The sequence below is a fragment of the Plectropomus leopardus genome, chromosome 13, assembly GCF_008729295.1.
Source record: "Plectropomus leopardus isolate mb chromosome 13, YSFRI_Pleo_2.0, whole genome shotgun sequence".
Lineage (NCBI taxonomy): Eukaryota > Metazoa > Chordata > Actinopteri > Perciformes > Serranidae > Plectropomus > Plectropomus leopardus.
Window position 1 is genome coordinate 19,584,866 of NC_056475.1, and position 21,296 is coordinate 19,606,161.

The 21,296-nt window shown below is 38.7% G+C and overlaps 1 protein-coding gene across 3 annotated transcripts; it reads right to left on the reverse strand.

Annotated features, from left to right (window-relative positions):
* Nucleotides 1-598: 598 nt before the first annotated feature.
* On the reverse strand, nucleotides 599-19,134 carry arfip2b (ADP-ribosylation factor interacting protein 2b). Of its 3 annotated transcripts, XM_042498905.1 has the most exons (10): nucleotides 18,834-19,134; nucleotides 15,578-15,688; nucleotides 10,483-10,539; nucleotides 8,281-8,389; nucleotides 7,220-7,276; nucleotides 5,512-5,627; nucleotides 5,139-5,360; nucleotides 4,817-4,974; nucleotides 3,616-3,790; nucleotides 599-3,486 (listed from the first exon to the last, which is right to left on the reverse strand). In XM_042498905.1, the coding sequence occupies exons 2-10, from the start codon at nucleotides 15,674-15,676 to the stop codon at nucleotides 3,331-3,333; spliced, it is 1,149 nt and encodes a 382-aa protein (XP_042354839.1). In that variant the 5' UTR covers nucleotides 15,677-15,688; nucleotides 18,834-19,134; the 3' UTR covers nucleotides 599-3,330. The 3 variants fall into 3 exon arrangements, with proteins under 3 accessions (XP_042354839.1, XP_042354841.1, XP_042354840.1); XM_042498907.1 differs by lacking the exon at nucleotides 10,483-10,539; XM_042498906.1 differs by lacking the exon at nucleotides 7,220-7,276.
* Nucleotides 19,135-21,296: the final 2,162 nt, after the last annotated feature.

Below are 21,296 nucleotides of genomic sequence, written 5' to 3' on the forward strand. Positions count from 1 at the left end.
TACAAAGTCTGCCTGTCAGAAGAGAGCTGAATCAAAAACGTGTATTTGAGGGGGAGCTTTTTCTCCAGTTGTATTGATAATCAAACAGGGACATTTAATTACATGAGAGGTATTTGACAGATGATTAATAAAGATCACTTCTGAAAGGTCCAGTGTGTAAGATTTAGTGGCATCCAGTGGTAAGACTGCAGAACTGAAACTTCTCCTGTGTGCCCAGCGTGATGAACTGCAGTGGCTTATGCAAAAACGTGAATGGCCCTATTTAGAGCCAATGTTTGATTTGTCTTCTCTAGGCTGTAACAGAAACATAAAGGCAGACTCATGAAAGTGGACCCACTCTATATAAAGAGTTAACAAAGACCAAACAGTTTTTATTTTCAAGTGATTTTAAACCAATTAAATCATAGTTATGAATATTATATTAAATTTGTACCAATTGATGCGCATAAATCCTCTTAATACCTGTGTACAAATGTGATCATTAAGATTTAAGTGTTATTTGTCTAAATCCAGATGGTTGCCTCTCTCTGCATGCAACAGAAAGCCCACCAGGGTACAGAGCAATACAAATGTGATGAAAGAGGAAAATACACGCAGAGCATTTGAAAATGTGTACTTTTAATTTTGTTCCCTCAGGGTGGGGTGGGATTTTTCAGGTCTGAGTGAGGAATGAAGGCAGGAGTATCACATCAATCCATGACATGACTTCATTTATCATCTTAAATACCATTATGTGCAATCATTCATACAGTACAATACAGCTCAGCCTAGAAAATATTGATTGTACACAAATAAAATATCTCATTTTATAAATCTTGGTTCTCTCTCAGCGACGAACTAAAGACTGCTAGTAAGAGTGACTTTAAATGTCGCAATTTTTTTTCAATTTACTGAAATTTCACAACTACGGAACAAAACAATCCTATTGCCATTCATTTTAGTGTTGGGGTTAGGAAATTTCAAGGGGCAGGTTTGGAAAAGAGGAGTCACATTTTGATGATATTGCTGTGTGACGGTCAAACAGACCAGGAGCTGACCAATGAAACTGCAATTTTAGCCGTAAATGAGGCCAAGGTCTTATTGAGTGACTCTTTCAGTCGGAATAAAATACACTCATTTTACACACAGACACATACGAGTTCAGAAAACACCAGCCAAACAAATCACAGAATTGATTTTCAATATTTGCTTTTCATCCAAAAAAAAACATCTTCCTTTCATAATTGTCCTTCAGAGTGCAGCATTAAAAGGAAACCCAAATTTTGGATTCTGCTTCAGCCAGTTTCAAAAATTCAAATCAACCACTGTGAGCACGGCATAATGCCTGTCCATGCGAGCTGGCGTGCAGAAGGCCAAGAGTAGAGCATCAGTGCATTCACACATATCTGCACGTATACTTTGGATCGCTGCCTGCCATGCAAATACAGAGGAGACAAGAAGCTGGAGGACTAACCCATTAACTGATCATGAGTTCAGTCCAGCATGGTAAAACATTCACTATACCGATTATCTTCATTTGACCTTACAGAAGTTTGACACTGAGAAACCGAGCTGTTTAGGAACAGTTTCGGGAGAATATTTGTTCCATGTTAGTGCATCATCTGCAAAATGCCATAAAGTCAAACTGAGTAATTTGCACAAAGCAGGATTTTCAGTGTACTAATATGTCAATTCCAACAGATTAACACATACAGTGAACATAATAAATACAGTGATGCATAAAAATTTGACATTACATATGTAGTACCATGCCAATATTTTGTGGTATTACCTTCTCTTAATTGTCAACAATTAATGATTGTTTACTACCATTATGCTAAGACGGCATTTCTGTTAAAGAAACTGAAACACATGATGAGTCATTCGTGTTATCCTACTCCCCACCCACTAATTTACAAGATTTTATGTTGAAATATTAGAGTTAGTAATATTAGACAGCTACAGTAATCTTCAGTGTGAAGAAAGGTAACCATAGACAAATATATTCTGCTTCATGGAGATTGAAAGATATGACCCTAGATGTCAATGACATGTCCATGTTAGCTTTAAAAAAAATCAAACTTAAGAAAAAAACATTTCAATGTGAAAACAAACAAAATGTAATGAATTCTTTTTAAATACAGTCTGTTAAACGATTAAATAATGGAGTAAATCCATTCAAGTTTGTTGGATCTTAATTGACTGACATACCCATCTTACATACTGGGTCCAGTAAACATCTCTAGATTCTCTTTGGGTAAATAAAATACAATTAGTAAAAAACCCAACCAGTATAACTTTGGGAAGCTGTGGCAGTGTTCCTTAAATGTCCTTTGCATATAGAAGTTGAAGTCTTTCTGGTTACAATTGTAATCTGCAGCGTTTCTGATAATTACAGACTGAGCACTGCAGTACCTGCAGTCTTAAACACCAGCACACGCTGCCCAAACAGTATACTGTCCTTCAGTCTGAAGCATATGACATACAAGCTGACTAGAACTAACATAATTAAAATATAAAAAGATAACAGTCAAATTAAGCAACTAAACTAAACACAGCAGTGTGTTTTTATGAGCTACAAACAATCATATAATATTCATTTCAAAAGTGAGACAGTACTTAATTTGAAATGTACATTGATTTTTAAAGTCTGGACATTACTTTCCAGTGTACCATACAGATCTCCTTCATGTGTAGTTTGAAACTTATCTGTTTTCCTGCAGGCCACGTGCTCATTTAGTATGCTAGCTCGTATATAAGGAGGCACACAAGGAGAGTGATAAGGTCTAAAAGAGTTTTGGTGTAGTGTCTGGTTACATATGAGTGTGTTTTAATTTTTTTTATGATGTTTCCTTTTGTCATCTGTCTTGTTACCAAGATGGTGTGGGGATGAAGTTTAACTCAGAGCACTGGGAGCACTTGAGGAGTACAATATTTGCCATGAAGATGACTAACATACACTCACAGAGCAAAGTAGTGTTTAGATAGTAGGAAGATCAGGTCAAGTAGGAGAGGGGGAAGAAAGAGACGATCAGTTCCTCTGGAAACGAAGCACAAAGAGAAGGTTAGAGTGAAAAAAGGAAGTTGGGAAGAGGCACTAAACGCCCCCTGACAGTTCATGAAACTGGCCACTTGGTTTCCTGCTCCATTTAGCAATAATACCCTGCAATTCATCTGTCCAATCCTCCATCATCTGTCCCATCATCCAGCCACACGCTCATCTCACATCTTCATCCACCCAGTTATTTGTAAGTGTTGCCCTCTGTAGTGGTCCTCTGTAAGTTGGGGGTTTCAACAGGTAACAGGTGGAGGTGGTCGAGAAGGAGGCTGCAGGAGGTCTAGCTGACCCTCTCACTGTTCCTCTAACCAGGAGGGCTTGTCGGCCCCCGGAGGCCTCAACTTAATGTTGAACTGCTTCAGCGTCTGCTCCAGCTGTTGCTGGTTGCCAGCAAAGTAGGCCGAGATGGCATTATGGAAGAGAAGGAGCTGCTTATGCATCACCTTCACCTAAAAGAGAGAGAAACAAGGGAGCGTAGGAAATTAGGTTGTGTGTGTTATCAAAGACAACACACCGAGTCAAACCTGGACTTTCACTCTGAAAGCTACCGATGATACAGTCCTGCTCTGCCCACTAACCTTGTTCTCCTCCAGGAACTTGAGTTTAATGATGACGTCTGAGCGGAGGCGTTCATACTTGTCCTTCTGGACTTGGTACTGTTGCTGAGCAGCTTCAATGCGGGCCATGGCTACAGCGTCCCTCGGACCCAGACTCAGCTCCTCCAGGTCTGACCGGTAGGCATCAAACTCCAGTCTGTTTAAAAAAGGAGCAGAGAAAATAGTTTTAAAGGCAACACTGCGATACAATATGTATCTTGATGTTTTGAAAGCAACTCTAAACTACTGTAAACTGCAAATAATATAAAAGCATGAATAAACTAGTTAAAACAAAGTTTTAAAAAAGTAGCTACTGCCATGTAAAACAATTAAGAAACAACTATTATGATAAAGTTTAATGAAATACTGTTATAAGAAAGTTAAATAAGTATTGTTAAAAGAAAGTTGAATAAAGTATTGTTATAATAAACTCAATCAAAGCAGAACTCGTGGTGCATTTATTTTGAAGGACCCGGCTGGTCTTGGGCTGGAATTATTGCTGTTATTGTTTCAGCGTTAGCAGAAAGTCAAACTGTTGCTGTCTGGCATTTAACGAGAAGATTTATTCACTGTGAGCTGGCAACAAACTTAACAGCTCTCACTTCATATATTAGAAAGGTTTGCAAGTGGCACTGGTGCTTCATGGTCGCAAAATGTAACTAAATAGGATCGGAGCTCTGCAGATACAAAAACACAGCCTCACTTGCTCACACTACCAGCACTACCAATCACTAAATTAGACTGTTATCGTGGCGCTGGAGAGCTGGAAACAAACAGCTCACAAGTTCATTCATTAATAGTATTTGTGTCAATAGTGTTCCATGGTTGCAAAATGCAAGCAAATAGTCGTGGATTAGAGCCCTGCAAAAGCCCTACTTTTTGTGTGTGTCTGTGAGAGTCAGAGAGCTGTGGGGGAGAGCAAGAGAACTGAAATGCAGAGGCGAGTCTCATGCCAGTGGCCCAAAATAACGACGCGACAATTTAGTCATTCAATAGGTCTCACATGGAGCAAACCGCAATACATCTATTACATTTGATATATTGACAAATCCTAGAAAATAGGAAAATATGGTCCAGGTTAAGAAATACCAAAGTTACCCTTTAACTTTGGTCTACATCCATTTGTTAGTCCTCCTTCAGTCTCTTAGATGCAAAGAAAAAATGATACATTACATGTTCTTACCTAGCACTTTCATACATCTTGATAGTCATCAGGGTGTCCTCCATGGTCTTGTTGACCAGTGTGTTGATGCTGGACACAAAGAAGTTAATGGCACCAAGTAGAGTCTCCCCATTTTTACACAGCAACTTCTGGGTCTCTGCATTGTAGCCAAACTCATCCTGTAAAGGCAAGCAAACAAGGCATTAATTCACACAATGAAACGTGAACGGTATTAATGCCTTTCCAGTGTTGTCTACGTAAACCTATTATTTAACGTTCAAGCTGCTGATCAATAGCTAAGAATTAAGACATAAAATATACATAAACAGTTTTGAGGGCTCACCCGCAGCTCTGGAGATTTCTGACTGAGGTCAGCAAAGGTGTCACCCAGCGCATGCTGCGTCTGCACCATGTTATAGAAGTGGTTGGTCAGCGCTCTGGCCAATCGCAGCACGTTCTCATATTTCCTTTTAGTGTCTCTCAGCACCTCAATCTGGGCCTCCAGCTCCAAGTCCACAGTCCGGGAACCCCGACCGAAACGCTCTGAGATCATTTGCTTTGTACACTGAAACAATGAAGGAAGATACACAGAGACATTAGCAAGCCATACCCTTCTGTGACTGTATCATGCCGCATAAGATCATCAGGCACACACAAAAATCAAATCCACAAAGAAGCTCTTTATCGTGAAGCAAACATCACAGAACCTCAGGTACCTTGTAAGTGTTGAGACCCCACTTCTTCATTGTTTCTAGCTTTTCCACAGCAACTCCGCGGGTCGCCTCCTCTGCCGTCATTGATGAGCTGCTGCTGCTGTGGTGCATGTTGGAACCTGAAAGATAAGACCCAAATGTAGAAGCACAGGAACATGGTAAATACCAAACAAAAGCAGGAGCTCTCCGGTAAATCACTTACAGTAACTTAAAAATGTGCTACATTTAATAAAAACAAAACTGAGGATGGTTTCTGGTTTCCATGTCTATCACCACCACCCCTTAAACCACTGTTAAACATGCACAGGAGTAAGTGAGAGTGAATTAGTGAGTAAGCAGCAGGAAAATAAAGAAAATTATTGGACTAAGGAAAACAACATAAGCTATAGGCACCAAATTATCTGTATTGATCATAAAATACTGTAGACTGCAGGGATATTTTGGATCACTTCTAAAATGGCTGATTCATCAATGTAGAGCCCTTAGCATTCAGCTCCTTCTCTCCCCAGTACCTTGGTATTCATTTGATTGGCTTGCCGTGTGGCAGAAGAAAGAACTGCTTGGGGGAACGCTACTTCGCCTGGCCTTCGTACGCAGGTCTGTGACAGCGGGTGGGTGGTCAGGTACGGATGAGGGCAGAGTTCAGGATGAGTATGAATTCGGGTAGGGTGTGGGATTTACATTAGGGTTTTGGGGAATGATTTTTTTTTCAGGATTTAAAATGATATTTAGGGTTTAAACATAAAGTAATTGTATTGGTTGAACAAGCAGGCCAAAATTGGAAAGATAACATAAGAGGGAGATTTTGGGGAGGAGCAGGGAGATGTAGAAAAGACAGAAAAGTAAAATGACAAAAGAAAGAAGAGGAGGATGAGGAATATGTAGGAGGGAATGGTGAAAAAGAGGCGGGGGACAAAGAAAGACAAGTACAAAGATGAAAAGACATTTAGTGCATGACAATGCCGACAAATGAGTGATGATGAAGACGGGGGCAGTTTGAATTGCAGCAGTTCTAAATAGCACGATACTGACTAGATCTGCTTTTCATTTCATAATAATACATGCAAAAGGTTGAAATGAGAGAAATGAGGGCCTCGCAAAAATTTAAGTTGACTAACGCTCTCCCAATTACATTTTTCTTTTGCCGTTAATATTAAAGGTCTTTTTATCAATCTACACCTTGATAGACGTGAAGATGTTTTCTTTGCCACATAGAAGTTCAGAGATTAGTTTGGTGAGTTATTCTGGGAAAAACAAGACAGTGCGGACCCCTTTATGTATGAGCTTGAAACTGCAAGAGAAACCAACCACATAGAAGAATATTACGTAAAAGAAACGCTGTGATAAAAAAAAAGCCACAGTATGTCCAAGAAATCAAGAGGCAGGAGGAAAAAGTATGCAGCCCTTGTCTCCACTGAAAAAAAGATTTGATGAAGATAAAAGGCTACAGCAGCTGATTCCCAGCAATCTAAAAAAGACACACGCAGTGTGAAAAGTGCCTTTCCAAAATGAGATAGCCATCACATAAGACGCATCCTTCAAAATCAAAATCACAACATGTGTATTGCAGTTAAGCGAAAAAAGTTTCCAATCATTAACAACAGTTTTTACAGACTGGATGTTCTAGATCCTATAAACCAGCCAACATGATTCTATCACATTTTGGAAAGAATCTCTCCAACATTATTAATAATAAAATCTATGGAGCCACCTAATCCTGTAACTGGGATCCTTTTGTTAAACTCTGCATTGTAGCGCACAGCAGGGCCTGAGAGAAAGAGTGGGACAAAGATGCAGAAATATTAGAATCAAAGGAGTTGAAAAGAGTGTTATTTCCCTTTTGGCACTGTGTCTACAGCTCAGCTCCACTGCTAAAGTCAGTGCCTTGAACAAAAAATGATACTGATCCCTTACTGGAACTTCAATCTACAATCTACAATCTGTATACTTTACTGCTGCTTCTTTTTATGCCTTTATGTACCTTGTTTATTTCTGTGAAGCAATTTGAGCTGCATTCCATGTATGAAAGGTGCTATATATATAACATGCATTATTATTATTATTATTATTATTATTATTATTATCATTATTATTGTCATGAAGGAAATTCAAAGACACTGTACTGGACCTATTTAACTTTTAGCATGTAGTTATTTTTGTAAGATTAACAGCAAAATCTTAAATGCTTATACGCTAGAGGGAACATTAAATCAATAAATGGGAGTAGCAGAGTTTTAGGCAGGGTACCTGGAATTCTCAACATTGCCTGACATTTGGAAACCCTGACATATTTATTAAAGCACTTGTCATTCAGTGGTAGTCTGGTGGGTACTGTTGTATTTATAGTTGCAGTTTGGGACTAATTCTAGTAAACACATTACTATAATGTTAAATACTTTTGGTGCTCACATGTAGTTTTTGAAAGCAATCAAGTAATATAGTTAACTCTGCCACTCAGCTTCCTCCCATATCTGTACATAGAATCATAAAACGCTAAGTAATACAGGCCACAAAAGCACATTTTCAGATACATTTGAGGCTAGGAAGCTAGGGATGATCAGTGTAAACTGACCACCAATTAATCACAGCATGATCTCACAGGAGAGATAATATAAGGCCTCAGGAATCAAACACTACATTGTCATTAGTCAAACTGATTGACCACAGAGTCAGAGGCGCACCAAAGTCAAACAGAAGCAATCAAAACGGGACAGCGAGAGTTGAGCTGAAAAGAGACTGAAAAGATAACAGAGAGACAAAGAGTGACTCTACCTTTGATTGAGCTGGTGGGTATGATACCCTCTGCTGTTCCTCCATAACCCCCAGATACGATGCTAGTCTCGTTGAGATTGGGACCTGATACCATCACCTGCTGTAGGTCCTGCAGTGTGTACGTGAGGAAATAAAAAAAAGAAAACAAAAAAAAGAACAAGAACAAAGGGAAGGATAGAGGGTTTTGGGTGGGTTGGGGTATGTAGACAGGAGATTATGAATTGAGTGTTAAATTCCGACAGTGTAGACAATGTAGGTTAAAGGCTTATTCACTAGAGGGGGACAAACACTGCTATGTTAGGAAGGTTAGTCAGTACACAGTCTTCAGGCAGTGTCAAACTACTACCACTTATCTGGAAACCGACAGGGAGAACTATGAAACGTGTGAAAGACAGAAGACACTCCGCTAAAGAGTCTAGCCAATGATCAGTAACTTCACCTCAATCTCCTGCCATGATGGGAGCAGCAAGAGGACTACAGTACAACAGCTGTGATAGAGCAAAAATCGCACCCAGGCACTGACTTCAATGATCTATGTGGCAGGAAATACTCCAGCAAACTATTTTTTCCTTCCAAAATAATCACAGGTTTCAGGATCATGAGGGGGAACCGTGTTACGATCCATCTTGTGTGTTTTCCTTAATTTAACTCTGTGTTTTCTTTTCTTTGCCTTCCTGCTCAAGTATCAGCTGTTAAAGAAAAACAAAATTGTGAGGAATTTATGGAAAAAGGAAAATCTGACCTGAGCAGATTTCTCACTTTGGCAAACCATAAGTCAGCCTTAGTTAAAACAATAAACAGGTTTAAATTTATTTCTCTGTGCCGTTAGAAGCCTCTTATTTCATTTGCTACTTATACTGCTTTGAACTATGGCAAAGACCCATATTGTCCATTGAAAATGTAAACAAAGCATAAACTTCCTGAAACCTTGGGCTAACTCTCTACAGTAAGATTGCGATAGGAAAACTCTAAGCTGTGGAAGGGAGGTGGCTGTTTCCTTTCTGTAAGCAAACACAAAGAGTATGTTTGATACCACTGTACCAAAGGGAAGTGAAAATACAGCTGCTGTGTTTTTGCTGCTGGAGGTTAATCGGGGAATCATCAGCATGATGCTAAATGTACCTAAATGTATCTGGGCTCTGCTTCAAGACCTTATGTGTTTGTACAGATGGTCAGCTCTCGCTTGACTTTCTTGCCAGAAATTACTTATTGTCTAATAAGTAATTTTTGACACTTAAACAGTTTAAACGTATACTAATTAACTAGTCTAAAAGTAAGAAAATATTTAGAAAACATTTTAATCTATTTGGTTAAACATAGTCTAAAAAAATAGCGACTATATTACAGGAGCCATTTGAAATCGTTAATCACTTTTTTTAATAGCAGAATCATATTTTAAACGCCGCTTTAATGTGTGGCACCTAGCTCCATGCATTATGAACATTGCACATCATCCTACCAAAAATGTAACAACTCACTAAATAAAACAAATAACATTTATTGCAAACAATATTCTTTAGAAAAAATATATTTTTTTTATGAAGTGTACCTGATTATTACATTTTTTTAATTATTAGTTTAACCGACTAGTAACTTTGGTACAGACTAGAGTAAGGGTAGCTACTATAAATCAACTAGTCAACTACTCCTGCACGTCCCTATCCACAACACAAATGCATTTGTCATTGTGACTGAAATCACAAAACAAGTCCAGCAAATTCACATCAATATTACAACAGTAGCATAATATGATTATTAGTACGGCACAATGTTTGCTTGGTCAGCCAACACCTGCTAAAATTAAGGGATCACACTCTCACATCAGTGCACACAGAATCTAAGCTACATTAGCTCGACACACCACATGGTTTTGACAAATCAAATGGAAACAGATTGAAATGTTAAAAATTAAAGGTTAGCAGTCAACTATTTTGTTAATACTACTCAATTTGAAGGTTATCTCTCAGTACCTGCAAAAGTCTGAGAGACTCCTTTTATCTAGAGTTAGTAGGAGCCAAGTTAACAAGCAGCGTAATTCAAGCTGCACAGTGGTTTGCCATAAACATGAAATATCTGACATTTTGTGAAATAGACCAACGTAGTGCTGCGAGGCAATTTAATGCCGCATAAAGTCAAACCACCGAGCAGTACTGCACACACCAACATAAAACACACACTCAAATGCACAAATGTCCTGCTCACCCTGGTGCCTCTGGAGCTCCCTACCTTCTCATCTAAGCTCCATTGCAGCTTTGCAGCCTGCACAGACATGGAGGAGGGGGAAATCGACAAACACAACAACAACAACAAAAAGAAACAAACAGAAAAAGAAAGAGACAAAAAGAAAAATCCATGACTGAAATCATGAAAGAATGATGCAAAAGAAATCCCAGAAAAAAATCATCATAATGTCCACAGACAGCAGGGATGTAGGATGGAGAGCAGTGATGAGTGATATCACAGCAGCTCAGGTCAGGACTCATCATTTAGCTACTCTGTGCTAAAGTGGATCATCTAGTCCACCGGGTGGCTTGGTACTTTTTAGCATCTTTGCCATGATATTATTCCATCACTGACAGGACAAAGAAAACACTGATTCTAATACAACAATGCAAAAACGAAGACATTTATTTACAGAACATTTCCAGACATTAAATGTAATTAACATTAATTAACAGGTAAAAATCAAGAGGGAGTGCACAAAAACAACAACACAAACACCAAATTGAGTGCCACAACATCTGGTAGCACACTGTGATCACCAGAAAAGACAATTCTCTGGGTTATGTCGGGAGTAACGTGTAACCTTTTAGCCAAACGGCCTTCATCATAGTAACAGTGGACTTCTGTAGCCTACAATGACACTTGTCATCATTTAACGTCTTGCAAATATATTTTACAATCAGACAATAAAACAAGAACCAGGAATAGAGTTTTTCTGATACTGATACCACTATCAGAAATAACTCTGATACTGCCTAAAAGGCTGGATCAGGTATCGGCATGTACACAAGTCTGTGCACCGATCCAGTATCATGTACGTTATTCGTAACCTTTTAAAGTAGTTTCACACCAAGATAAAACAGTAGTTCTCATGGTTATCAGTTCTTCTTCGCCCTCTTAGCCTTCACAGCAAGTGTTTCTGTGCAGCCACAGGCAACTAGAGCGATGAAGGAGAACTGATTTCCTTCAAATAATGTAATGTTTGCCAGGGTTTCACACACATTCATTTACTGGTGGCTGCCTGCCACAAATAAATCATCTGCTGCCACAACTAGATCTTTGGAGCAAGACTGTTAATTAGGAAGGCTGCTTTAATATATATACCATTTGGTTAATTATAGCACGCTTGTGGTGGAGACATCGCAGCTAGGCAATTGGCAATATTGGATTTTCTTGACGATATCCGATATGCCAATATATAACAACTGATTTGACCGATAACTGATACCGTTAAAGATATATCCACTTACTTCCTAATCCTAATTTTAGTGGTTGTCAAGTCTCTTCTGTAGTGGAATTAACATCATTATGCATACTCTTATCATGATAACCCACCAGCAGATGGAGACAGGAAATGCGATGCTTTTCAGTGTATGTAATATTCACTCAGTGTGCAATATAAGAAAAACACTTCAGCTTAGGGTTGATGTTTTGCACGTGGTCACTCTGTGAAAATCTATTAATGATATCAGCAAAAATCCGCACGCTGGTCAATTTTAAAGCTACTATCTGCCAATACCAATGATGTGCCGATATTATCATGCATCACTAATCACAGCAGATCATCAGGCGCATTGAAAGTGAAACTTGACCTTTCGTTACGATAAGTCAAAAACTTTACTTTCAGTTACAAAAATCTGCAAACAGCTCCTCCCACTGATGTGATCTGATCAGCTGTGAACAGAACAACAGATCAATTATCCACCGTGCGAATGACAAGTGCTGCAGAGGAGGAAGAAAGTCACGCCAGAGACCCGCAAAAAAAAAACAGATTTTACAGTCCACAGAATAATATGAGTAAATGATAATGATTAACCCCCCCGTCCTCGGTGGTCAGCTTCCGCCATGCATACACTGACATGCTGTCGGAAATACTGTGTTATCTGTGGGCAAAATGTCAGCAATTTGGTCATTTCTATGCATTTATTCTCTGCATTCATTTGCTCTTTACATGTTATACAAGGGCTTTAACCTGAGTCATGCCATACAACAACAACAGCAATCAATTCACATCCATATAAAATTAGTAGCTTATATCTGTTAATTCTTTTTTCTTTGCAATAGTAATGTATAAGTACTTGGTACTGGCCAATATGCAAGTTTAGATAAAGGAATCATTTTGGAAATATGGTATCAGACCATCGCTAACTAGAAACATGTTAAAAATTAGGACCCTTTTTTCACATTTTCTTCTGTGTATCCCTTCTGTTAGAGATCCGCCTTGTGTTGTGGCTTCTATTCGATGTGGGAGAAAGCTGACGTAGCAAATGATCCCTCCCTGGACACTAAGTTGACGAAGTGCTTATTTATAAAGATGAAGAACTACAGCACCTTTACGTCATCATAAAATAATCTGGCTGTCACATCTTAACAGTGAGGATTGGTAGGCTCATGAAAATGTGTTGCCTGATTATGTACAGATGTATCACAACCAAAATGCGATGGCATGATAAATATATAGGCTGGATAGCAAGGCTCTGCTTTAAAATGCCACAAACTGCTGTTTTTCAAAAAATAACTGAACGGCTTTGCAAACCTAACAATACAACTGGGTTATCTCCAAATTAATAACACAAATATTTACCTATGACAAATTGTGTATAACAGCACAAGCAACTTAAAATGCTGTTGAACCTCTGAGTAGACACAGTGAGCCACTGTGATACATCCAGTGCTTTTGCCAGGAAGCTGCTGGCAGTCAATGCTATCTCTGTCACTGTCAAGCTGCCAGTCAACGTTCTTGTTCTGACAAAAGCGCAGAGCTACGACATCTGAAACCAGACTTCTGCTCTTCTTTAACCTGCCAATCTTTGTCTATGTGCATGAGCAAAACAAGCTGCTGTCGCTTTAAACTCAGTGCTGCACGGCAGATATCAATCTGATTTCAGAGGGCTTTCACCCAAGGACAAAGCACAGCCAGTTTCAGATTAATTGCAGAGTTGCTATGACAACTGGTTAATATCCAGCACTAAACAGGGCAGCTAAACACTTCTCACACATGAACGCAGTAAACTGGGGAAGACACACCAAATGGTTTAATATTTTCTTCACCATGAGTTTTCTTTTACTACTTGAGTGGAGCCGCACAGAGTTTGGTGAGCAAATAATAGGATCCTCCAGGATCTTCAGTCTGTTTGTCCAACAAGGTGTGCCCTGAGGAGGCAGGAAAACAAGCAACCTGTTTCACCTAACTTACTCTACAACTCCACTGTTGGTTCAGTCTAACTGACTCTCAGACACTCCTGAAAAATGATGGAAACAAAATGTTGGGCCCTACCTCTGCTCTGCATAGAAGTGTCTTTTCTCTTTAAATGAAGCCCACAAGTGCTTATTTATTCACTAAATGAACGGACATCACCTGGAGAGCAACAAGTATATCTGAGAGTTTAGCATTTAAGTTAAACACCTAGTGTTAAGCTTAACAAAATACAGAAAAGATGTGTCTGAACCCCTGAACATGAGGCCACGTGAACCGTTAATGGGAACTGGTTCTCAAGGAGACAGCTGGACTCAAACACTTGATTTCCCAGTAGGCTCTCTTTCCACTTGTAGCCGAGCAAGTAAAGCAACACAAGGACGAGTAATATTTAAATCCAGGCAGAGAACAATATTTAAGTTCACAATAAGAGACTGAAACACAGCTTCTGAATGATCACTCTACCTGCATTCATCTCCTCAGAGCCAAATGAGAGAATAAAAGTGAGTGACTGATTCATACAGCCAGTGTCCAAGAATGACTATATTTACTGATAAGATTAGTCTTGAATTGTACTGTACATATTACCAAAGGGTAGTACTGTGGGGGTGTGAATGGCATGAAAAGAGCCAGCTCACTTTGCTGATCTCGTGATAGCTGAGAACAAAACCCATAACCACAATGTTAACTTCCAACAACTGAAAGCACGCATGTATCCGTCACGCTGTGATAAACCAACAGTAATACCACATGATGACTTCATATGTCGGCTTCATTTACTTCATGTGCTGCTGTGTGAGCGCTGCAGCCTTCAGGAATAGTGCTGTTTCACTGAAGACGTCATCAAGTTGAGGCTATTGTTAGAACTTCCTTAGGAGAATAACTAAGGGAAAAATATCTGGGTGCCTGATGAAAGAACTGAAAGTCACTGTGATCTTATAACACAATCTGACGACAAAATGCAATGTGTGCACCTTAACTTACACATAAGATGATAAGCCAATACATGAAGCAAACATATATATTCTATAGCTAAAAAAACTGTATGTATATATATATATATATATATATATATATATATATATATATATATATATATATATATATATATATATATATAATGCATGAAACAGTTGCAAGGGGCCAACGATGTCTTGCACAAGAGCCAATGAGATTTTTCAGTTGGATTTGAGATTAGAAATTTGTGATATTTACATGTTTTGTTCACAAGAAAATCTTCACAAATTAACATCACTTTTATGATTTTTGAAGTATAAATGCAATTGCCAGAAGTAAAAAGCTATTGTTAGGCTAATATCAAACTACACAATAATTGCATGACTTAACCACGTCACCACCACAACTAGGCTGTAAAGCCGTGTTAGGCATGATAACGCTCTTTAGTCTTTTTTAGCCACTTGTTAGCAATCATCTTTTTAAGACACGTAAAAGCTTCAAAATTTACAAGTGGTGTTTTTAATGACATTTCTATGCCATAGAATACAACATAAGCTTTAAAGCTTGTCTCAAAAAACCCACTAACTTCAGGACGAGGGAAAACATGCTAACTAATTTCTGGGTTTTATGGCTCATTCCTGCACCGCTCAATAAAGTTTAAAATAATATACAATATGAGAAAGTAAATGATTAAGAAAATAAACTCATTGGTATTCTCTGTACTCTCTTCTGTTTGCTGCACTTTGGTTTTGAATGCAAAGTTTCTTGTGTTGGCTTGGGATGGCAAGTTGGTAAACACTAACAGTTTGCACGTTTGTTTCCATGTGTCATAGCTTTAAATAGGTAAACAGCAACAACACAGGGTGGTCTCAAGATGGTACACACACCAAACTGTCAACTGACACAGTAGCTGTGACCCACCTGTTCAAGGCTGTCATCTTCTGGTAGTGTCCCTGTGTCACCATTACTGTTGATAGGAATCTCCATTGTGGCAGCTTTACTCATTATGCTGTCTGTCATAATGCACTGTGTCTGTGTGAAAGAAGGAGAGAGAGGGATAAAGTGTGAATATGACAAACCGATGTATGTAAATGAAGTGAAAAAGGCAAAGATGGATAAACAGTGAGGCCTAAATGCTGCTTTGAAGAGAAGAAACCAAAGAGTGTCGTCAAAACAGCCGAATCATTAGGGCAGATGGGAATATAATTGCCACAAATAAGCGAGGAGGTGGTTTTCAAAGAGCAAGGCTGCTGCTCGGCATGAAAAAACAACACACCTATGAAAACCCCATGCACAGGCGCCGCCAGTTCAATGAGCTGTCTCGCTAAAGTGGCCACTCTGCTCTAAAGCTCATTACAGGGCTGTATGTTAGCAGCACCCACTTCCTAAAAACCCAGACTAGAGGGAGACTGCAAAATGTTTACATCAAAATTGTGTAGTCATCCTATTACGGCAATCTGATTTGGCCTGCTACACAAACCTACACTTTCAAGATGTGCGATTACACGTGCAGAATGTCTGCAAGGAAAAAAGTGCCGGACAAGCAGTAACATAGCTCCTATTTTAGTCTTTTACTGGGATAATGAATGCACAGCTTAATGAATTCACTCCCACAAACACTAATGAGAGGTCTGGGTGTACTGTGTATGTGTGTGTGTGTGTGTGTTTTTGTGACAAGACCACATATGATGGAGCAAGATAAAACCCATTGTGAAGGCCTCAAGATGTGGTACATAATTCAAATGGTTCTCTCACTGCAGAGCGGGGTTAAACAGGTGCATGTCACACCTGGGTTAACTCCAGCATGTACAGTGGCTCTATGCAAAGAGATTTGGAGATTTGGCTTTTTGATCTCTGAGCCCATAGAGAGCACACAAACTGTAAGTAATGTATGCTGATTTTATCTATAATTTCCAACAGAGAGCAGTCAGCTGCTACCAAGTGAAAGTGAGGCTAAAATGCAAAGTGTCTGCACATTACTGTGGGTGAATAAAACAACAACCAGCAACTGGTTAGGAAAGTTTGCTCCCAGATCTGTTGTAGACCTTGTGAGTTTAAATCATTATGTTTAGTAAAAAAAAAAAAAAGATCTCTCCTAACACATATGAAGACAGTGTGAAAGGCTAAACACCAGTTCAGTCACAAAATAGAGAAATGTGTCATCTGGCAGGTAACAATAATAAATGCACCCATAACAAACCTGTGCTTTACTTCCTGTCTCTGGTCGGTGAATAAGTCATAGTTAATATTAACCTCATTCACTAAACTCATTCATTCTGAGTATTCTGTTTGTAATTCGTTAAATACTAATGACAAATCATTCTTAAACATGACAACTGTATATTGTGCTTTAAATCCTATTTGATTTATAATCTCAAAGACCTTGAATGACTTATAACACCGCTATAAGACAGGGAATCTGGAGGAATTTAGGGGTGTAACTCAACATGCACCATTAAACTAATAGTGTATGATGAATGTGTATGATGCTCACAAACTAACTAAAATTTTGAACTAATTAGAAAAAATAAACTCTTGTTGCAGTTGTGGGCTTTGCCATGTGACTAAAGGTAACTAAATTGTATGTTTATTGCAGTTAGATCACTTGCTGGCACCAATATCACAAAAGTGCTTGAAGGGAGGTACTGTAGCGTTTGTTTACATTTGCTGTGACCTCGCCTAGTAAGTGGGCTTTTGTGGGCCATGCCCAGTCCGTTTCCTGAGGAATGACACATCTCTGTTGACTTAAAGACATCAGAAGTTGTGCTTCTCTCGCTCACCAATGCTCAAACACACAAAAACACTCCTCTAACCATCTCATTGCCCCTGTGTCAAACCTGAAGGATGGAAAAAAAAAACTGACTTCACATCTTCTCTGTGGTAATTGTTTCCAGTTAGAGAATCTGTAGTGCCATATGCCGAATCCTCCACTTGCAGTGCCAGACACTAAGCTATGTTGGGTTTTTTTTTTAAATCACAGACTAAAGGTCTTCTTACAGAGCAACCAAGTGCTTTGTTGCACAACATCTTCATCCGGGGTCGACTCTGACCTAGCTATAGCACTAAGTCTTCAGTGCGTCAGTCCACCATGTCTCTCTGCAAGTCACTTAACTCTTTGAATCCTGGATCGACGGCCGTTTTTCTTGTGCTGCTTTCAGACACCTTTCACAAGCTATTTAATTCTTCAACACCTGAGCAAACTGGTTTAATTTCTTTAAAAAAAAAAACAACATGCAAAGAGCATCGTAGTAAAATCTGACATGACAAAGTTATCTGAAATTTTTTTTTTTTTTACAAAGAGAAAAAAAATCAAAAGGATAAGTGTAAGAAAAAACCAACAACAGCATAATTATTATAATTATATAATCAAAGGTATGTAACAGGGGGAAAAAATACATCTTGTTTTTGAATTTTCAGCACTTTTTTGTTTTTGCCTTTTTAATTAATTTGTTTCTTTCCTTTCTTGCTTATTTTCAGGTAATTTTACTTACTTGTTACTTTTCACTAATTTCTTTCTAATTTTTGGACCCTGTCTTGTTAAGTTGCTTATTGCCTTGTCCCCATGTGTTTTTTTTTTCTTTTTTAGAAATCAAACCAATTTCCTCAGTCAGGTTTGAAAGGGTTAAACCAGGCTGATACAATGAGAAATTGCAAATCATTATAAGTCTATCTTTAGGAATGGGCATCTTCCAAAATAACTTAAATAACGTGCTACAACAGACACCGTATTATTTATCTTTATCACTAAGATAAGAAAACGTGAATAATGGTTTACTTTTATTGTGGCAGACCTGAAATCAGTTGCACAACTGGAAAAACCTGAGAGCCATGACAGGTGTACCAGCGCAGGTGTACAGTTTCTCCAGCAGGTAACGCTAAAATGCAGGCCTCCCCGATGGGTTCAATCTGCCCAACACAGCGGGGGTTAATTCAGACAGTCAAAAACAACCAAATAAAATAAGTATTTGTTGAGAGCGTGCATCACACTGAAGCAGTGTTCAGGCTGGAATTTGCTTTCCAGAAAAAGGCCTGCTCTTATTTTACACATGCAGCTGTTAACAGGGAGGCTAGTTAAAAACAACCCACTGAGTTCGCTGTGCTGGTTAACAATGGAAAAATGCAAAATCACAAATTGTGAAAGACCGTGATGTCTTCGTTTTTAAACGGTTTGACTTACGGTGTGCTTGGTCCCGTCGTAAAAACAGAGCTGTTGGGGAAGCTAGCGAGCGAGCTAATAACAGGCTAACAGCAGTGCATCCCAGTTCATGCGCGGCTTAGAGGAGACTGATGTGTCTTTTGTCAGTCCGAGGGAAAAACTGCCCGTGGGAAACAATGCAGCGCTCCTGTTTGAGGATATTTAAATGTCACAGCCCCGTAAAGCCTTGTTGGGACTGCGTTTGTCTTCTGACTCTTCGTAAATAATCCTCTATCTTCTGTTTTAATGAAGCCAGGAGGAACGCTTTACGGAACTGACGACACCGAGGAATTCATTTTGCAGACGCGCTCTGATCCGAAGACCGTCTATTAACGAGAGGATGAATCACTCATTACAAATCAGAAACAAACTGCAACGGTGCAACCTGCTTGCAAACTTCACCACAAGCAGAGTGCAACATTAAGTTATTTTAGTATTTTTTTTATATATATATTTATATCATATTTTTATATACTTGTGCTAGTATTTATGTCTACTTGTTATAGTTCTCTATGCCGGCATCAGAATGACTATAACAAACCACAATTTCCTCCCAGGGATCAATAGGCTTAAGTATTTCTGACTCTGAATCTGATTCTGATATTTATATATTATAAAGGCTACAGTATTGTGCAAATACCTTAAGCCACCTTGGACTTTGTGATTTTTGCAAGGTCACATTGATCATACATATTAATTTCTTAGTAGTCTCTCACTACAACCAGAACATACAGGAAATATATATATATACAATATTAATAATGCAAATATTTCAGAACAAAACAAGGTGCAAGGTCCAAAATGCAAGTATTTAGTGTGACCTCCCTTTCCACTTAGCATGTCTTGAACTCTATTGGGCAGATAATATGAGATTTACAAAACTAATCTTCTGGCGTATTTGCACCAGGTCACATTCAAGACATGTCCAAAAGCTCAATATTGATTGTTGGAGCTACCTTTTATTATGGTTTCTCGATTCCATTTTTACACAAAACATTGACCTTAGTCTAAAGAAGCTATTAGTATTTTTAGTGTTTTAATGCATTTTACATGGTCGCTTTGTTTTTTATATCATAGTAAAAAATGCATACAGTTGACATTACAACATACATTACAACAATTTAATTAATTACAGCAATCCAACAGACTGGCCTACAAGGCTTTTGCACAGTATTGTATTTATAATGCAACTTTTTTGCCTGTCCATGAAACGTTTCAACTGAAAGTAAAGAAATTCACAGTTTCAACACATCTTCAGTGTGATTAACATGCGTGCATTTCTTTAGTATTTTCAAGTTTAAGGCAATGTCCTCCTTATATTAATTTAATGATCGTTTAATGCTTTTGACAACATGTATTTGTAGTACACGTTCTGCGCCTGTCCCTGTTACGCATTAGAATAATACCTGGATATTAGTAACGAGTGAGAGCTCTTCACTTTTCCTCCACGCGGCTCCCATCTTTGGGAGCATCCTGAAGGTGATGTGTGCAGGTTTCAGCAGGCTGCAGATGGCTGTACATTAACTCAGGGAAGCACGAGCTGTACGTGTCCTTTTAATTGTGCTCATAGAAATGCTTGAACTTATGAACACTGTCTATTAAAAGGCTGCTTGCATTATTTCAAGAAAATCTGCCCCTTGTGGCTATGATTGTAAAATCACTTTAATCCTATAATTGGGAGACAACAACTGTACCTTACACCGCTTACCTGAAAGTAGTTTTTAGAATGATTGTGTGGTATGAATACTTGTCGTTACAACCAAGTGCTATACTGCCTCATCCCCACCGTTGGGCCTAAAGGACAGTTAGTTGTGTGAAGAAAGACAATACCCATTGTCAGAGCCGTTTAAGAGAATTAAGAGTTGAGAGTTGAGTTGAGTTTTTTGTCTTTCTAGTCATCTATTGTGTGGGAGCAAACATGTAGACTTCCAACCCCACCCCAAACAGTCAGCCGCTCATTAACATACAATGGGACCGCCAATGTAGTGGAGGTGTGCAAAAGAATTACCTTTGCACAGCATGTATCGAATATTAGTTAGCATCATAATCATAATTTTACACATTATTGATGCTTTAAGCAGTGACTCAGGACTCCCATGGGCCACATCTTATAGCCTACTATAAAATACATTTTCTGTTCTTTTTTCCCCCTTTTCCATAATCACATATTTCACCAGTGAGTTTTTTGATTGGGTTTTGTACTTTTCCCTTCTCCTTGCTTTCTACTTCCAAACATTAAGCCGTGTTGGAAGCACAATTTAGCCACAACACTGCCCTCTGTTGGTGAGTATTAGTATGTGATCTCATGAGGAACAAAAAGGTGCTGGGCTGCCACTGTCTTGTGGCTTTTCTCTCGGAGTACTAAGGATTTCCAAAATGATTCTGTGTCATCTTACTTATTGTTCTCATTGCAGACAATGAGACTTTCATGTTTTTTGTAAATCT

Coding starts and splice junctions, on each gene's coding strand:
- arfip2b (XM_042498905.1), bottom strand. CDS start 15,676: ATGACAGACAGCATAATGAGTAAAGCTGCCACAATGGAGATTCCTATC. Junction 4,975..5,138: donor AGAAATCTCCAGAGCTGCGG/GTGAGCCCTCAA, acceptor TTGCCTTTACAG/GATGAGTTTGGCTACAATGC. Junction 3,791..4,816: donor AAGATGTATGAAAGTGCTAG/GTAAGAACATGT, acceptor TTTTTTAAACAG/ACTGGAGTTTGATGCCTACC.